Raw genomic sequence first — 14,920 nt, forward strand, 5'->3', positions numbered from 1 at the left:
TCTCTTCCTTTTCTCTTCCTTAGAGGTTAATTATATCCTTATTTTTATGATTATTAAGTATCTGTCTCCCCCCTAGACTGTAAGCCCAATGAAGGCAAGAATCATGAGGATAGGCATTGTATACCCATTGCTTAGCACCACACTTAGTATACAGTAGATGTTTAATATTTAGATGTATAACAAATGTAAATAATAGAATACTATGCAGCCATTTAAAAGGATAATATAGAATCATTTATTGACTGATAATATAATGTTAAATTAAAAATCCAATTATAAAATAATAGATACAGCAAAACCTCATTTTCATAAAAAGAACAGCTATGTATACAGATATCTTGATCTAACTGTTAATAGCGGTAGGATTACGGATGATTTTATTTTCTTTGCAACTCTTCATATTATCTGAATTTTAAAAAGAATAACATTCATTAGATCCATTATTTTCTGGTTTACACATGATTTCCATTTTGAAAACAATCAAAAAGACATTAAAACAACTTTTTCTGTCACAAAACTTCACTTGAACATACAGTATTCACTTAGACAATATCAGAAACAACCTGATTTCTGATTCAAGTGGGCCTCTAAAAAAATGATCATGAGGATACCTTTATTTCTGTGCAAAATTTATTATTTTATTTTAATGTCCATAATTACCCATTAGTCTTCTCTCTCCCCTGATTCAAATTCTTTCTCAGGATATGGAAAATGGAATAGACTCTAATTTCTTAGTCTGTCCTTTTTAGCTGAAGACCAAGAAAGTATAAAAATAAAATTAAAAGGTAATGGATTTCTGAATGAAAGATACAGCAGTGACTGCTACATTTCAAGTACCTCCCTCACAATGAAGCAAGGTTGTAAAGGTGAAATTTCTCCCAGTAAAACACTAAAACATTACCAAAATTCTAAAAGTTTATCCACTTTAAACAAATACTTTCAATGGACTTATAGGTTACAAAACTGTAATTGGACATTTTAAGATTAGCTTATAATTTTCACTTTTAAAAGACATTATACAAATAAGACATTTACAGATGATAACAGCTACAGAACAACAGACTCCTGGATATCTTAAAAGGAAAATATAATTGCACTTTATAAAATAATTTGCATTATTGTGGGGAAATAGAAAATATATTTGCATATAAATTCCTTTTCCCAACTAAGTATAATGAAACTCTCTAAGTTTCATTAAGAGTCAGTTTAAAATAAAATTTTAAAAAGAGAGAGAAAAAATAGGGCAAATACTGTATATGGCTGTCTGTCTGTCAGTAATATTCATTGTGTTGTTCCTGCCAGTTTCAATCCATGGACACAAAGACCTCAGCACCATATTAAGAGTCATACTGCTGCTGCTGCTGCTGCTAAGTCACTTCAGTCGTGTCCGACTCTGTGCGACCCCATAGACGGCAGCCCACCAGGCTCCGCCGTCCCTGGGATTCTCCAGGCAAGAACACTGGAGTGGGTTGCCATTTCCTTCTCCAATGTGTGAAAGTGAAAAGTGAAAGTGAAGTCGCTCAGTCGTGTCCGACTAGTAGCGACCCCATGGACTGCAACCTACCAGGCTCCTCTGTCCATGCGATTTTCTAGGCAAGAGTACTGGAGTGGCTTGCCATTGCCTTCTCCGAAGAGTCATACTATGACCTATAAAATGTGACAGCCCTGGGAGAACTAGTACACCATTACTCCTTTTCAGTAAAAGCCTAACAGAAGAGTTGATCCACTTTGTGCCTCAGAACCGTAATCATACATTACAATCATTTACAATACAAACTGCAATGAGGAACGTGTGCTGCGCAGCTGGGCTCTACGCGTTCTTTGGAAGCTCAGAAAGTTCAAGGATGTCTGATCAATCTTCATTTCAGATCTAGCAGCATAAAAGCTGGGTTTTCTAAGTAGGATTTCCACAAATTAGAGAAGCGTGACACTGTAGCGCCATCGATTATTCTATGATCAGCTGACCAGCTCACGTTCATTATCTGGGCCTTACAGACTTCGCCTTTCTCGTTAAATCGGGGAAGGGCCTACAAATAAGGAAAAGAATAAAGAGTTAGCCTTCACTTGCACAAAGTAAGCTCTAGCAACAACAATGCTGAAAGATTATGCAAATCTCCCTCCCTATAACACAGAAGTGGGCATCCCAAGTAACTTTTGAAAATGCTGACTCCTACCTTTCCCATTTTTGTGAGTGTGTGCTTCAAGCTTTCAGAGTTTCTCCAAGGTATTTCCTGTCCCCTGTATAATTTCTACATGTCCGGTAAATTTCATTTCAGATTTCTCAATTATTTAACAGCTATTTACCGAGTACCTACCATGTACCAGGTACTTTCTAGACTCTGGGGATAAAAATGAATAAAACAAATAACAATGCTCACCATCTTGGAGCAAACATTTTATTATATAGTGTTAAATAGTTAAAGGGGCAAAGGAAAAAAGTAAAGCACTTTGGAACAGAGAGAGAGATTGTAGGCAGGAGGTGGGAATAGGGGAGAAGTTGCATTTTTTTGGACAGGCAGGCAGGGAAGGCTTCACTAAGAAGGTGTCCTCACTGTAGGCAGTGAGGAAGCTAGCCATCTGGACACCTGGAAAGACAGAGGGGAAGCTTGGCTGGAGCACTGGAGGACCAGCAGAATCAGCAAGGCGGCTGCAGTGGGGGGGCCAGGTGAGAGTTGGGAGGTGAGGTCACAGAGGGAGCAGGCTGAAAGTGGGGCATGTTGTAAAGCCAAGAGTGATGGTTCCCAGTCTGTCTTTGATTTTTTAAAAAACAGATTTAAAAAAACCCTAACTCATTGTAAGTATTTTAAAATATATATATTAAAATGAATTACTGAAATAAATATAAAGGTGTACAAACTACAAGACCCACTTTTTATTGATAGGTTCATTAGACATAAAACCACTCTGTCGAAAGGCAGTGATTTTTTTTAAAATGCTAGGCTATCTACCAGCTAATACAGACTTCTGTGATGGCAGCATTCCTCATGGAATATTTTAAATTAAATATTACAGCTGGAATGTTTAAAAGCTTTCCATCTTTGTCCCATCTTAACATTACCTAATGAGCAGACAACTTTCTGAAAAAAACTGGAGATCATTCTTTCCTGGTCAGTTATTCTTGGCTGTGGTGATGATTAATCCCTGGAAATTGGCCCCATTCCCAAATCAGTTAAAGAAGTGATCTGTTTTTGTAAGTAGCTTGTTATTCTTGATAATGTAAGTCTCCACACCTTATTGTTGAAATTGGCAAGCTCCATAGAAATAAATCTAAAAAGATGCCTCTGTCACATCTGATGGACCTGAGTATTTAAGACCCACACTGGTGACTTCCTTGGTGGTCCATTGGTTAAGACTCTGAGTTTCCAATGCAGGGAGTGTGGGTTTGATCCCTGCTCGGGGAACTAAAATCTCATACACTGCATACCTCAGCCAAAAAAAAGAAAGACCCACACTGGAAGAATTCTCCAAAAATAAGCCTATCTTTCCATTGTGATTTGTCAGTGTAATTCTAACATTCCTGGGAAAAATATATAAGAATCTCATGGGCAGAAATACAGTCCATTTATATATTTCATGCCTATCATCTGAATTTACTAAAATGAATCAAATTAATTTATAACCATTCTACCTTTTCTACCTAAGCTAATAAACTTCTTACTGTGTTTTATTCAGAGAAAAAGGGGAGAGCTGGCAATGAAAATTTCTAAGCCCTACCCTCTTTCTGTAATTAGCGGTGGTTTAGTCGCTAAGTCGTATCTGACTCATGCCACCCCATGGGCTGTAGCCTGCCAGGCTCTTTTGTCCATGGGATTCTCCAGGCAAGAATACTGGAGTGGGTTGCCATTTCCTTCTCCAGGGGATCTTCCTGACCCAGGCATTGAACCTGGGTCTCCTACATTGCACGCAGATTCTTTGCCTTCTCTCTTTCCATAATTAGGTCTTCATAGCCCGGATATGACAGTCATGGACTGACATGAGTCTCCCTCACACTGAGTGGCAGCAGCCTAGGGCCATGCAGGCCACTGCAGCTACTTTCCCTTCACTTTGGAGTGAGGTGAGAAGCCACTGGAAGTTTCTGAGCGCAAGGGCCAGTCACTGAAAGGGGACGACTTCAGGAGGAGCATGTGTGAGGATGGGTGGTAAGGGAAGAAGCAGGAAACTGGAGATGCTTTACGAGACTTTGAAGCAGGAAAGATGAGTTTGGCGTTCAAAGGAGAGATCTGGTCTGGAGATCTAAACTTGGAAGCCATCAGCATCTAAATGGTATTTAAAGCCCCTGAGACTGGATCAGACAAAGAAAAGGGCTGGAACTGAGCCCAGGGGTACTCCAGCATTTAGAAATTGGGAGATGAGGAGGTATGGGCAAAGGAGACTCAGAATAGGCACTAGACAGGGAGAAAACAGACCAGCAAGGTTTTCTTCATGTCACAATGAAAAAGGTTTTCCAAGGAGGTGGTATTGATCAACTTAAGTGTAGCTAATAGGTCAAGAAAGATAAGGACTGAGAACTGAGAAATGTGGAGGATTTCATGTTTTAAGACTATTTAGTGACAGTTTAAAATTTACAATGAAAACAGAAAATAGCAAAGGAGAGATGACACAAAGGGAGAAAAAAATGAAATATTATTTGTCCCTACCCAACAAAGATTAGCAGCTCTATTAAGTCGCTATGAAGATTTATCCTCTAAGAGATATACTTCATAGCCTGAGAAAACCTTGGGTAAGATGATTCTGAAAAAAATACATCTCACACAGATCACTGTACACCAGTGTTCATAGCAGCATTATTCACAATTGCTGAAAAAATGGAAACAGCCCAAATATTCACTGGAGATGAATAGATTAACAAAATGTAGTATATGCATACAGAATTTCAGTTTGGGATGATAAAACTTAGCTCTGCAGATGAATAGTGGTGATGACTGCAAACAATGTGAATGAAACTATTGCTGCGACCATATACTTAAAAATGATTAAAATGGTAAACTTTGTTGTGTATAGTTTACCACAAGAACATATCTATATGTATAGTTCAGAAGAAAACAAATCACTTTCAGAGGAGATGGGAAAGCAAAACTTTGTCAGATAGGGATGATGGCTTGTTTATAAACTGAAAAAGGTCAGAAATTAGTGAGAAACAAATAGTGAATTCTTGCTGGAGGGCGAATGAGTGATAATAATAAGTTATCCCTTAGAGAAACTCCTGATTTGGACGGAACAGTGTCATGTATGTGTTCTTATTTTTTTCTCCCCATCTCCTCTGTGTGCCAGAGGGAAAACAGAGCTACAAGAGGGAGCAACTTAGCAGCCAAAGTACCACCCGCTAGAAAACAAATCAAAGGCTGAGTGCAAGTTTCTGTGAATGTTTTGGATGCCGACGTGAAAGTAATAAACTCATAAAAAACAAGTCTAAGAGATGCTCCATGTGGAAGCATTACAAATACAGAGAAGAAAGGTTCTTCTGAAAACATGAAGATCAAAATCAGGGTTTATGTAGTGACAATGAAATTTAATAATGGAGGCATTGAAATGGTATCTATGAGCTTATTTCTTTAACTCTGGTGGTTCTCAACCCTGAATTAATGGGGATGCCCAAGCCCAAGGCCCCCAAATTCTGGTGCAATTGGTACAGGGTGAGCTTGGGCATTTTTTTCACGCCCTCCAGATGATTCTAATGTGTAACCAGAGTTAAGAATCATCGCAGTTCTTATTCTAAGTCAGTCTCCTATAATAGGGCCATAGTTCACTCATGCTGGAACCACCTGTGTCCTTGTTTAATATGTAAGTTTTGGAGGCTCTGTCTCCAAGGCCAAGAAATCTGCATTCTTAACTAGCATTCCCAATGACTCTTGAACAGAGCAAAGTCTGAGAAAACTGTTCTCAGTGGTTTCTCACCATTATAAATAATAATTTGGATTGTCTTACTGTTATTCTTTGGCATTCTGAAATTAAGATATTTTGATAGATTCAGACTGGCTACATTTGTGATTACTCATAAACACATACATTTGTGCCTGGCATAATCCACAATGGTTGATCCATACAGAAATGATCCAGATCACGAGTATTTACTCTACAGAGTAGTGTAGGCCTAGTTCTTCTGAAGAAATAACAGGTTTATTAAGTCCAATACCATACTTGAACCTACAAAGTGAGGGGGGAAAACCTCAGAAATAGTTACTGTTTTCACTCTCTCAATTTGCTTAAACTCTTTTGTCAACTATTTAACAAACATACCTTAATTGTTCCCAGGGCCCCAATTGCCACTTCAGGTGGAAGTATCACCGGTTTGGCATAGGTACCACCAATCTAGAAAAAAGAAAAAAAGTAAGAGTAGAGAAATTAAGCTTTTGAGGAACAAATGGCAAATGAAAGTTTCTATTTTTAACTGAGCATATGATCACAATTCTTAAGTTACTGCTATTACTCACCGATCCAATGTTGGAAAGAGTGAACGTTCCTCCTATAAGGTCATTGGTGCTGAGCTGACCCGCAGATCCCAATTTCTGGAGGCGGTTCAATTCAGTGGCGATCTCAAATATGGAGCGGATCTGAACATTTTTCACATTAGGTACAATCAAGCCCTGCTCGGTATCCATTGCTATTCCAATGTTATGAGAAGCCTAAAAACAAGCAAACAATTATATAGTAGCCCTTTCACAGGCTAACAGAAAAGAAGGGCTCAACCCTCACTGCCTTATGAACTTAACTATCAAAGTCTATTTTCACTAGATTGATAGTAATTTTTAAAAACTTTTCATTTATATTTATTCATTTTTGGCTGTGTTAGGTCTTCACTGGTATACGCAGGCTTTCTCTAGTTGCAGTGAGCATGGGAGCTACTCTCTGCTAGTGGTGAATGGGTTTCTCATTGTGGTGGCTTTTCTTGCTGCAGAGCACAGGCTCTAGGGCACGTGGGCTTCAGCAGTTGTTGCTAGCAGGCTCTGGAGTGCAAGCTCGATAGTTGTGATAACGGGCTTAAGTTGCCCCGTGGCATATGGAATCAGGGACTGAACCCATATCCCCTGCATTGGTAGGCAGATTCTTATCCATTGGATAACCAGGGAAGTCCAGTGATGACTTGAAAGGAATGATTTTTAAAGGTTTTTTGAAAAAGATAAACTAGAGCAACAGATTATTTTCATACATTGTTAGTGGAAGTGTAAGCTGGCATAGACTCCCTGGAGAACATTTAACATAAGGTACCAACATTTACAAAAATGTGTGCTAAGGGGATAAATGCAGAAGTATGTAGAGATGCACAGAGATGTTGAGTCAGATTATTTCTAAGAGAGAAACTGCACATGATCAAAATGTTTGTCAGTAAGGCACTGGCTAAACATGATATTGCTGTATTTATCAACATACAATGATGTCTAAAATATATGGAAAATAAAATAGTTAAAAGAAGACTTTAATTAAAAAACTATAATATTACATATATATTATGTATAGAATTCCATATATTTTTTAGCTGTATAAAAATAAAATCCTAGACAGACATTCATCTCAGCATAAACAGTTAGTTATCTCAGGGTCACAGGACTGAAGTAAATATCAATATTTTCTGGTTTGAATTATTTGCAACAAGTATATACTTAATGAGAAAACTGAATTAATCATATGGAAAGATTTTAGATTCTACCCCACCCCGCCAGAATATAAAGCTCACTTCTTGGTTGTATATTTCTAATAAGAATAATAAGGAAGAGCCAGCATCCTCAAAAGAGTTCTCAGTCTTCACAAACTTTCACTCCAAACAGAAGAGTTCACTCAACGGAATTTAAACTTTCATTAATTTGCTCGTTTAAGTTGGTCTTGCTTTTTATTTTATTTTTTTTAATATTTTTTTTTTATTTTACAAAACATGCAGTTTAAAACAGAATTTTAAAAAAATAGCAAGAAAACAAAACTTGGGACATGAGAGTAGACGGAAGACAGATGCTTCTCAGCTGTCAGCAGGAGTGAAGCCAGCAGCCAAGCTTTGTCTAGGACCCAAAGGCCCTTTTGGCAAAGATGATGTTGGCAACACTGGTTTGCTGGGACCACCAGACTCTAAATGCTGACCCCTCTGGAGTCTTGCTTTTTAAAGCTGCAGGAATTCCACTTCAAGCTCTCTTCTGTTTGAGGGGAATGTGTATAGTGTGAAAAATGTAACCCACTGCCTCACAGCTGTGTATTTCCAATATTCTAACCAGAAAACCAAAAGGGGTTAAAAATGGAAATCTGCATATCTGAAGAGTGTTGTTAATTATTAACTTAGAAGCACATTTGCACTTTTATTTAAACAGAATATTTTCACAACACATAGCCAACCTTGTATGTAATGTTCTGGCAGTTTTCATCCACAGAAGCATTAAGAATAGGAAACTGTAGTAATCCCAAGGAAGCAGCCTGTTTAACAGGGAGAAAATGAAACATTAACACTTTTAACTCTGAAAGGATAGGAGATTTGAAGTGTTACGAGGTGAAAGGATGGAGGGAGAGAATTTTTCTGTAAGTTGAGTTTAATCGCAAGTCTACATGTACCAGGCATATTAATCCTAACTTATCGTCCAGAAATGTGGAACTAGGTTACCTTTATCAATTAAGAACAAAAGATAGTCAAGGTAGCTTGTACATACTAAGGCGATTTTCAAAATAACTACGAAGATTGACCAAAACACCAAAAGAAAAGTCTAAATTCTCGTGTTTTCCTCCTTTACAGGTAGAGTGTTAAGATTTCCATGAGAAGAAAACCTGCAGTTCAAAGAAACATTTTGAATTAAAACCTGAAAAAGCAGTTAATTATTTCCCTGTGTAGAAAGAATAAGTGACAAGGATTTGAAAAGCTAGTGTTGTAGCTGGTGTCCCTGGCCAAGAGAAGGGCAGAGCTGATGCAAACACTGCCTTTAGAGCTCGTCTCCCCAAATTGATGGCATTTCTGTCTTCCCACTCTGTCTTCTCCTTTTTTCTCTTCTGTCCATATTCAGATTTCCCTGTCTCCACAATGTTCTCTATAGCTGTTTCTCTGCCCATTCAGGATATAATCAAAGTCAGACATCGCATTTGGTTGTCATGCCTTGCAATCAGTTTAAAAACTAAAAAAATAAAAATGCTTAAGATTGACGGTAAAAGGAATTCCTTCCCCCACCACCTGCATCTTGTCCAATTAACAATCCGTTACATGCACTGTGTTGTGTTATTTTTGTCTGTGGGTGGGTGGCCTTGACAGAAATAAAGAAATCATATCCCTGAACTGGAAAGTTAAGGAGTTTTGTAAAGCATTTGATTTGATAACTATAACTTTAATCTTCTTTATTTAAAAAAAAAATCCATTCAGTTCAGTCAGTTCAGTCACTCAGTCATGTCCGACTCTTTGTGACCCCATGGACTGTAGCACGCCAGGCTTCCCTGTCCATCACCAACTCCCAGAGCTTACTCAAACTCATGTCCATCACGTTGGTGATGCCATCCAACCATCTCATCCTCTGTGGTCTCCTTCTCTTCCTGCCTTCAATCTTTCCCAGCATCAGGGTCTTTTCCAATGAGTCAGTTCTTCGCATCAGGTGGCCAAAGTAGTGGAGTTTTAGTTTCAGCATCAGTCCTTTCAATGAATATTCTGGACTGATTTCCTTTAGGATGGACAGGTTGGATCTCCTTGCAGTCCAAGGGACTCTCAAGAGTCTTCTCCAACACCACAGTTCAAAAGCATCTATTCTTCAGTGCTCAGCTTTCTTTATAGTCCAACTCTCACATCTATACATGACTACTGGAAAAACCATAGCTTTGGCTAGATAGACCTTTGTCGGTAAAGTAATGTCTCTGCTTTTTAATATGCTGTCTAGCTTGGTCATAGCTTTTCTTCTGAGGAACAAGTATCTTTTAATTTCATGGCTACAGTCATCATCTGCAGTGATTTTGGAGCCCCCCAAAATAAAACCTCTGTTTCCTTTGTTTCCCCATCTACTTGCCATGAGGTGATGGGACCAGATGCCATGATCTTAGTTTTCTTAATGTTGAGTTTTAAACCAACTTTTCACTCTCTTCTTTCACTTTCGTCAAGAGGCTCTTTAGTTCTTCTTCTCTTATACATTACATACAATATTTTGAGTATAATCCAAATTTTGTAAAAGGAAAAACAAGGTATGTGTCCACAGATACGAGGTCATTTTTTCCCCTGAACAATACTTCAACTGTCATTTGTACCTATAACCTGTCTGCCTTAACATATTTTTTCAGGGTCTCCTCTTCCTCAATTTCTTTCATTCCCCAAACCCAACTAACAGCAACCAAGCTTCAACCTCAGCAATACTTTATTTAGTAAGTTCTGGTTGACCTTTTCTTATCTCTTGGTGTGGGAGGCTGAATCAAAAGCCCGAATCTTGCACGCCTCCATATACAAATCCTTTGGCAGTGCTCTTGCAAGCTGATTCTGAGCTAAGTTATGTGACTCGCTTTGGTCGGTGAATTAAAAACAAACTAGGTACAGTGCACCTTGGGGAAAGTGCTTACATTCTGCTTCCTCTCTTCATCTGCCAGTACTGAGCCCATGTGTAGGCTGGTATACTCGGCAGATAGGAGAGACACGGGAAGAGAAATGAGTCAAGCTCACTGAGGTCATCCTACAGCAGCTGACCCCGTAGCCAACGTACTAGCTGTCTGCTGACATATGAGTGGGCTCTGCCAAGATCAGCAGACTGGCTGTGCTCATGAGAAATAATAAATGTAGATTGTAGACTACAGAGAAATAGACTGTAGACCCACGAGAAATAATAAATGGCTAACTGTTTCAAACCATCAAATCTGGGGTGTGTCATTCAGCAATAGACACACTTGACTTTTAAGTGACTTCTTGGTTCTGCTATCATCAAACCACTGACCCCACTCACTCTCTGCCACCGCGTAGGCAACTCAACTTCTATCTACCTGTTAAACACTGATGGAAAACACTGAGCCTTCTTTTCTTCTCCTTTGCACATAATTTGAGTGATCTCATCCACGAGTGTCAACTGCTGTGCCTCTACAGATGACCCTCAGAGCTGTAATATAGTCTAGATCCCTCATTATTGGCACCTACTACATCTCATGTTTATAGAGCATCTCTTTCCTCGTTTGGGTAGTTGTTAAAAAGATGGAGATACAAGAGAACAGCTTCTGTCTTACAAGACTCAGCATCAGTGAAGAGACAACTGAGTATAAATACTTTCAATACACTGAGGTAAGCTGCAATGAGAAACAAAAGGCTATGATAACCACCCAGAGAAGGCGATGGCATCCCACTCCAGTACTCTTGCCTGGAAAATCCCATGGGCAGAGGAGCCTAGTAGGCTGCAGTCCATGGTGTCGTGAAGAATTGGACACGACTGAGTGACTTCACTTTCACTTTTCACTTTTATGCATTGGAGAAGGAAATGGCAACCCACTCCAGTGTTCTTGCCTGGAGAATCCCAGGGACGGGGGAGCCTGGTGACCTGCCGTCTATGGGGTCGCACAGAGTCGGACACAACTGAAGTGACTTAGCAGCAGCAGCAGCATGATAACCACCAGCTTTTGTAGGAGGCTGCACTGGAATAAAGTTTGGTGTTTAGGATGTACACGCATTTGATCCAGGGAGGAGGCAGTACTTCAGGTAGAGTTGTATATTCCAGGAGTCACACATAGCTTAATCTGACTATAGCAGGGGGGTGACTGAGAGAGAAGACATGAAAGTGGGCAGCAAAGGCTCATAGAAATATTCTGTTATGCCACAATAAGGCATTTACAAACTACCCTGAAGGCAGTCCTGAAAGGGAACCACTGAAAAGAACCAGGGGATAATACAGTAATTTGATTTATGGGGGAACAGTCTTGGTACAGTGTGCAAAGCACTTGTGGGAAGCCACACTGGAGTTAGAGACAACAGTGCACACTTTTTTAGAAAAATGGACCAGAATGAAAACTTAGCTTCTCCACTTGTTAGACATAAATCCTTGACAAGTTTGTCAACTTCTCTGAGTGCCAATTTCCTTAAATGGAAAGAGGGAATAGCAATATTTACACATTAGCATTATTCTGATAGTTAAAAGAGATCATGTATACAGCATGCTTCGTACAGAGTTGGGCAGAAGGCAGCTGCTTCCTAAATAGTGGTTAGTGAACTGTGTAAGCTCATCTGATGGCCTTATTCTTTTTATACTGGTCCCAAGGTCCTAGAAATGATTCCTAGAAGCCTCATATGTTCATTGAAAAGTGAAAAATCAATCCTGAGTCTCACTTTTGTTCAAATCAGGCCTTTGCTGGCAGGATCCTTTCTGAATTAAAGGCTTTACCTACCTGGCAGGACAGTCCCAACCTAGTTCAAAGAGATAAGTAGATAAAAATCTGACACAAAAAATTTCAATTTTGTAAACTTCTGTGAAACAAAGAGAGTATATCTGTACATTTTTCTAACTATGTGATATCATGAGAAATATTATTTTTATTCAAACTCATAGTTAACACACTGCATATCTGCAAAACAAAATTTATATGTCTTACTCAAGCCTTGCTTGAAATGAATAAAATCTTACTTTTAAGAAGAAGGGCATAAAGGAAAGTTTAATTCCACGAGCAAAAGCAATGGGTTTTAATTCTTCTCGTAGCTTAACCAGTTCAGTAAGGTCAACCTCATCACAATACCCAAAATGAGGTATCTTCAGGGCTGCAGACATGGTCTTGACCATTGCTTTGTGAAAGCCTAGAAGAGACACACATATTTGTTTTTATTCTTAAAACCCCTGATACCTTCAACAACTATAATAGAAGGTTCTCTAATGTCACTTACTCTCAATCAAACTCATTCTCTTGAACCTACCATCTTCATTACATATATTACATAGCTTGAAAGCCACTAATTTCAATGCTGAAGCATGGACTGTAGCACAACATCAGTGTCAAGTGTAATATGTAACAGGTGAGTGTTGCTAAGTCATTTCAGTCACGTCTGACTCTTTGCAACTCTACAGATTGTAGACTGCCAGGCTCCTCTGTTTATGCGATTCTCCAGGCAAGAATGCTGGAGTACGTTGCCATTCCCTCCTCCAGGGTATCTTCCCTACCCAGGGATTGAACCTGTGTCTCTTATGTCTCCTGCACTGGCAGATTCTTTACCAATACCACCACCTGGAAAGCCCAATAAAATAGGTAACTGCTTTCCAAGCTGTAGTGTATAAAAAATTCAAAAGGATGCAAGCCACGTATTTACACAATGGCTTTCTTGCAAAGTCACTTCTGGAAGTTAATCATCCTAAGAGTTTGTATATAAATCAAAAGTACTTGTTTTGAAATCTAACAAAAGATAATAAATATTTAAAATATCCCGAACAAGTCTTCAAACAGAAAAATTATCTCCAAAATCATTGCAGATGGTGACTGCAGTCATGAAATTAAAAGAAGCTTGCTCCTTGAAAGAAAAGCTATGACCAACCTAGACAGCATATTAAAAAGCAGAGACATTACTCTGCCAACAAAGGTCTTTCTAGTCAAAGCTATGGTTTTTCCAGTAGTCATGCATGGATGTGAGAGTTGGACTATAAAGAACTGATGCTTCTGATGTGGTTTTGGAGAAGACTCTTGAGAGTCCCTTGGACTACAAGGAGATCAAACAAGTCATTCCTAAAGGAAATCAACCCTGAATATTCATTGGAAGGACTGATACTGAAGCTCAATACTTTGGGCACCTGATGCGAAGAACTGACTCACTGGAAAAGACCCTGATGCTGGGAAAGATTGAAGGCAGGAGGAGAAGGAGAGACAGAGGATGAGACGGTTGGATGGCATCATCGATTCAATGGACATGAGTTTGAGCAAGCTCCAGGAGTTGGTGATGGATCGGGAAGCCTGGCACATGCTGTAGTCCATGGGGTCACAAAGAGTCAGACATGACTGTGTGACTGAACTGAACTGAGCAAGTCTTAAAACAGAGAAATTATCTGTAGACAAGTTTATATACTAAGAAACCTGCTAACATATTACTCCTCAAAAGTTATCAGTATATATTAAAGCTTTTCCTAGAAAAATTATAATTTCATAATGCTGAAGCAACTTCCCCCCAAATAAATGGCACTATTCCTTTACATTACTGTTATTATTACCTTTCACGGGTTCGGTTCTGTCTTTGCCTGTGAACACTGGAGGCTTTGATATTGGAATAGGAATAGTTCTGTCTTTTGGTTTTGGTGGAGGTGGCATAATTTCAGCTTTAGGTGAAGGAGGTAGTATAGCTCCTGTTTGTTTTTCCAGATAGTTGAGAATATCTTCTTTAAGTATTCTGCCTTCTTTTCCTGAGCCAATAACTTCACTCAGCTTAATCTAAAAAAAAGGACACATTTTTAATGCTGAAATTAAAACTACCTAAAAATAAATAAATCCATCATTATGGTCTCTAAGTAGAATTAAATGAACTGAAGGTACAGTATCTCTGGTCAATAAATGAGTATAAGGAAATAACAATTTTTTAATCCTAACAGAACACTATAAATTATAACTTTTTCATCATCTCAATAGAATACTATAAACTACACTGGTCATCTGTTACTTTTCTACATACTGTTCATTTACCCATGTAGTAACAATGTAATATCTACATTGTATATAGCTACTTTTGAAAATATATTTTTAAACAACTATTTCTAAATCTCTTGCACAATTCTTATTGGATTTTTTTTTTTCCTTTTCCTGAAGACTACATAAGAAGAACTGAGCATTTAAAGAAGAGTTAAACACTGTAACAAATGCAGACCAATGTTTCTGACCCTGGGTACCAGCATATCCACAATGACTAAAATAATGATCCAACAAAAGCTCTCTGTAACAGCCACACTCTGCTATATTTAAAATAGATAATCAACAAAGACCTAATACATAGCTCAGAGAACTCTGATCAGTGATATGTGGGAGCCGAGATGGGAGGGAGTTTGGG

The 14,920-nt window shown here is 38.7% G+C and overlaps 1 protein-coding gene across 2 annotated transcripts in view; it reads right to left on the minus strand.

Moving 5' to 3' along the window:
• Positions 1-211: 211 nt before the first annotated feature.
• The window catches only part of DBT (dihydrolipoamide branched chain transacylase E2), a 38,209-nt gene continuing 23,500 nt past the window's right edge, over positions 212-14,920 (minus strand). For both annotated transcript variants that reach the window (XM_055402452.2, XM_088835514.1), the window contains 6 exons: positions 14,094-14,310; positions 12,531-12,697; positions 8,317-8,394; positions 6,432-6,623; positions 6,238-6,309; positions 212-2,027 (listed from right to left, as the gene is read on the minus strand). In XM_055402452.2, coding sequence (XP_055258427.1) covers positions 1,860-2,027; positions 6,238-6,309; positions 6,432-6,623; positions 8,317-8,394; positions 12,531-12,697; positions 14,094-14,310 — 894 coding nt within the window. In that variant the 3' untranslated portion in view covers positions 212-1,859. The remainder of the gene's footprint in view (positions 2,028-6,237; positions 6,310-6,431; positions 6,624-8,316; positions 8,395-12,530; positions 12,698-14,093; positions 14,311-14,920) is intronic.

Source organism: Moschus berezovskii, chromosome 4 (assembly GCF_049115385.1).
Source record: "Moschus berezovskii isolate FMDL1 chromosome 4, NW_MosBer_1.0, whole genome shotgun sequence".
Lineage (NCBI taxonomy): Eukaryota > Metazoa > Chordata > Mammalia > Artiodactyla > Moschidae > Moschus > Moschus berezovskii.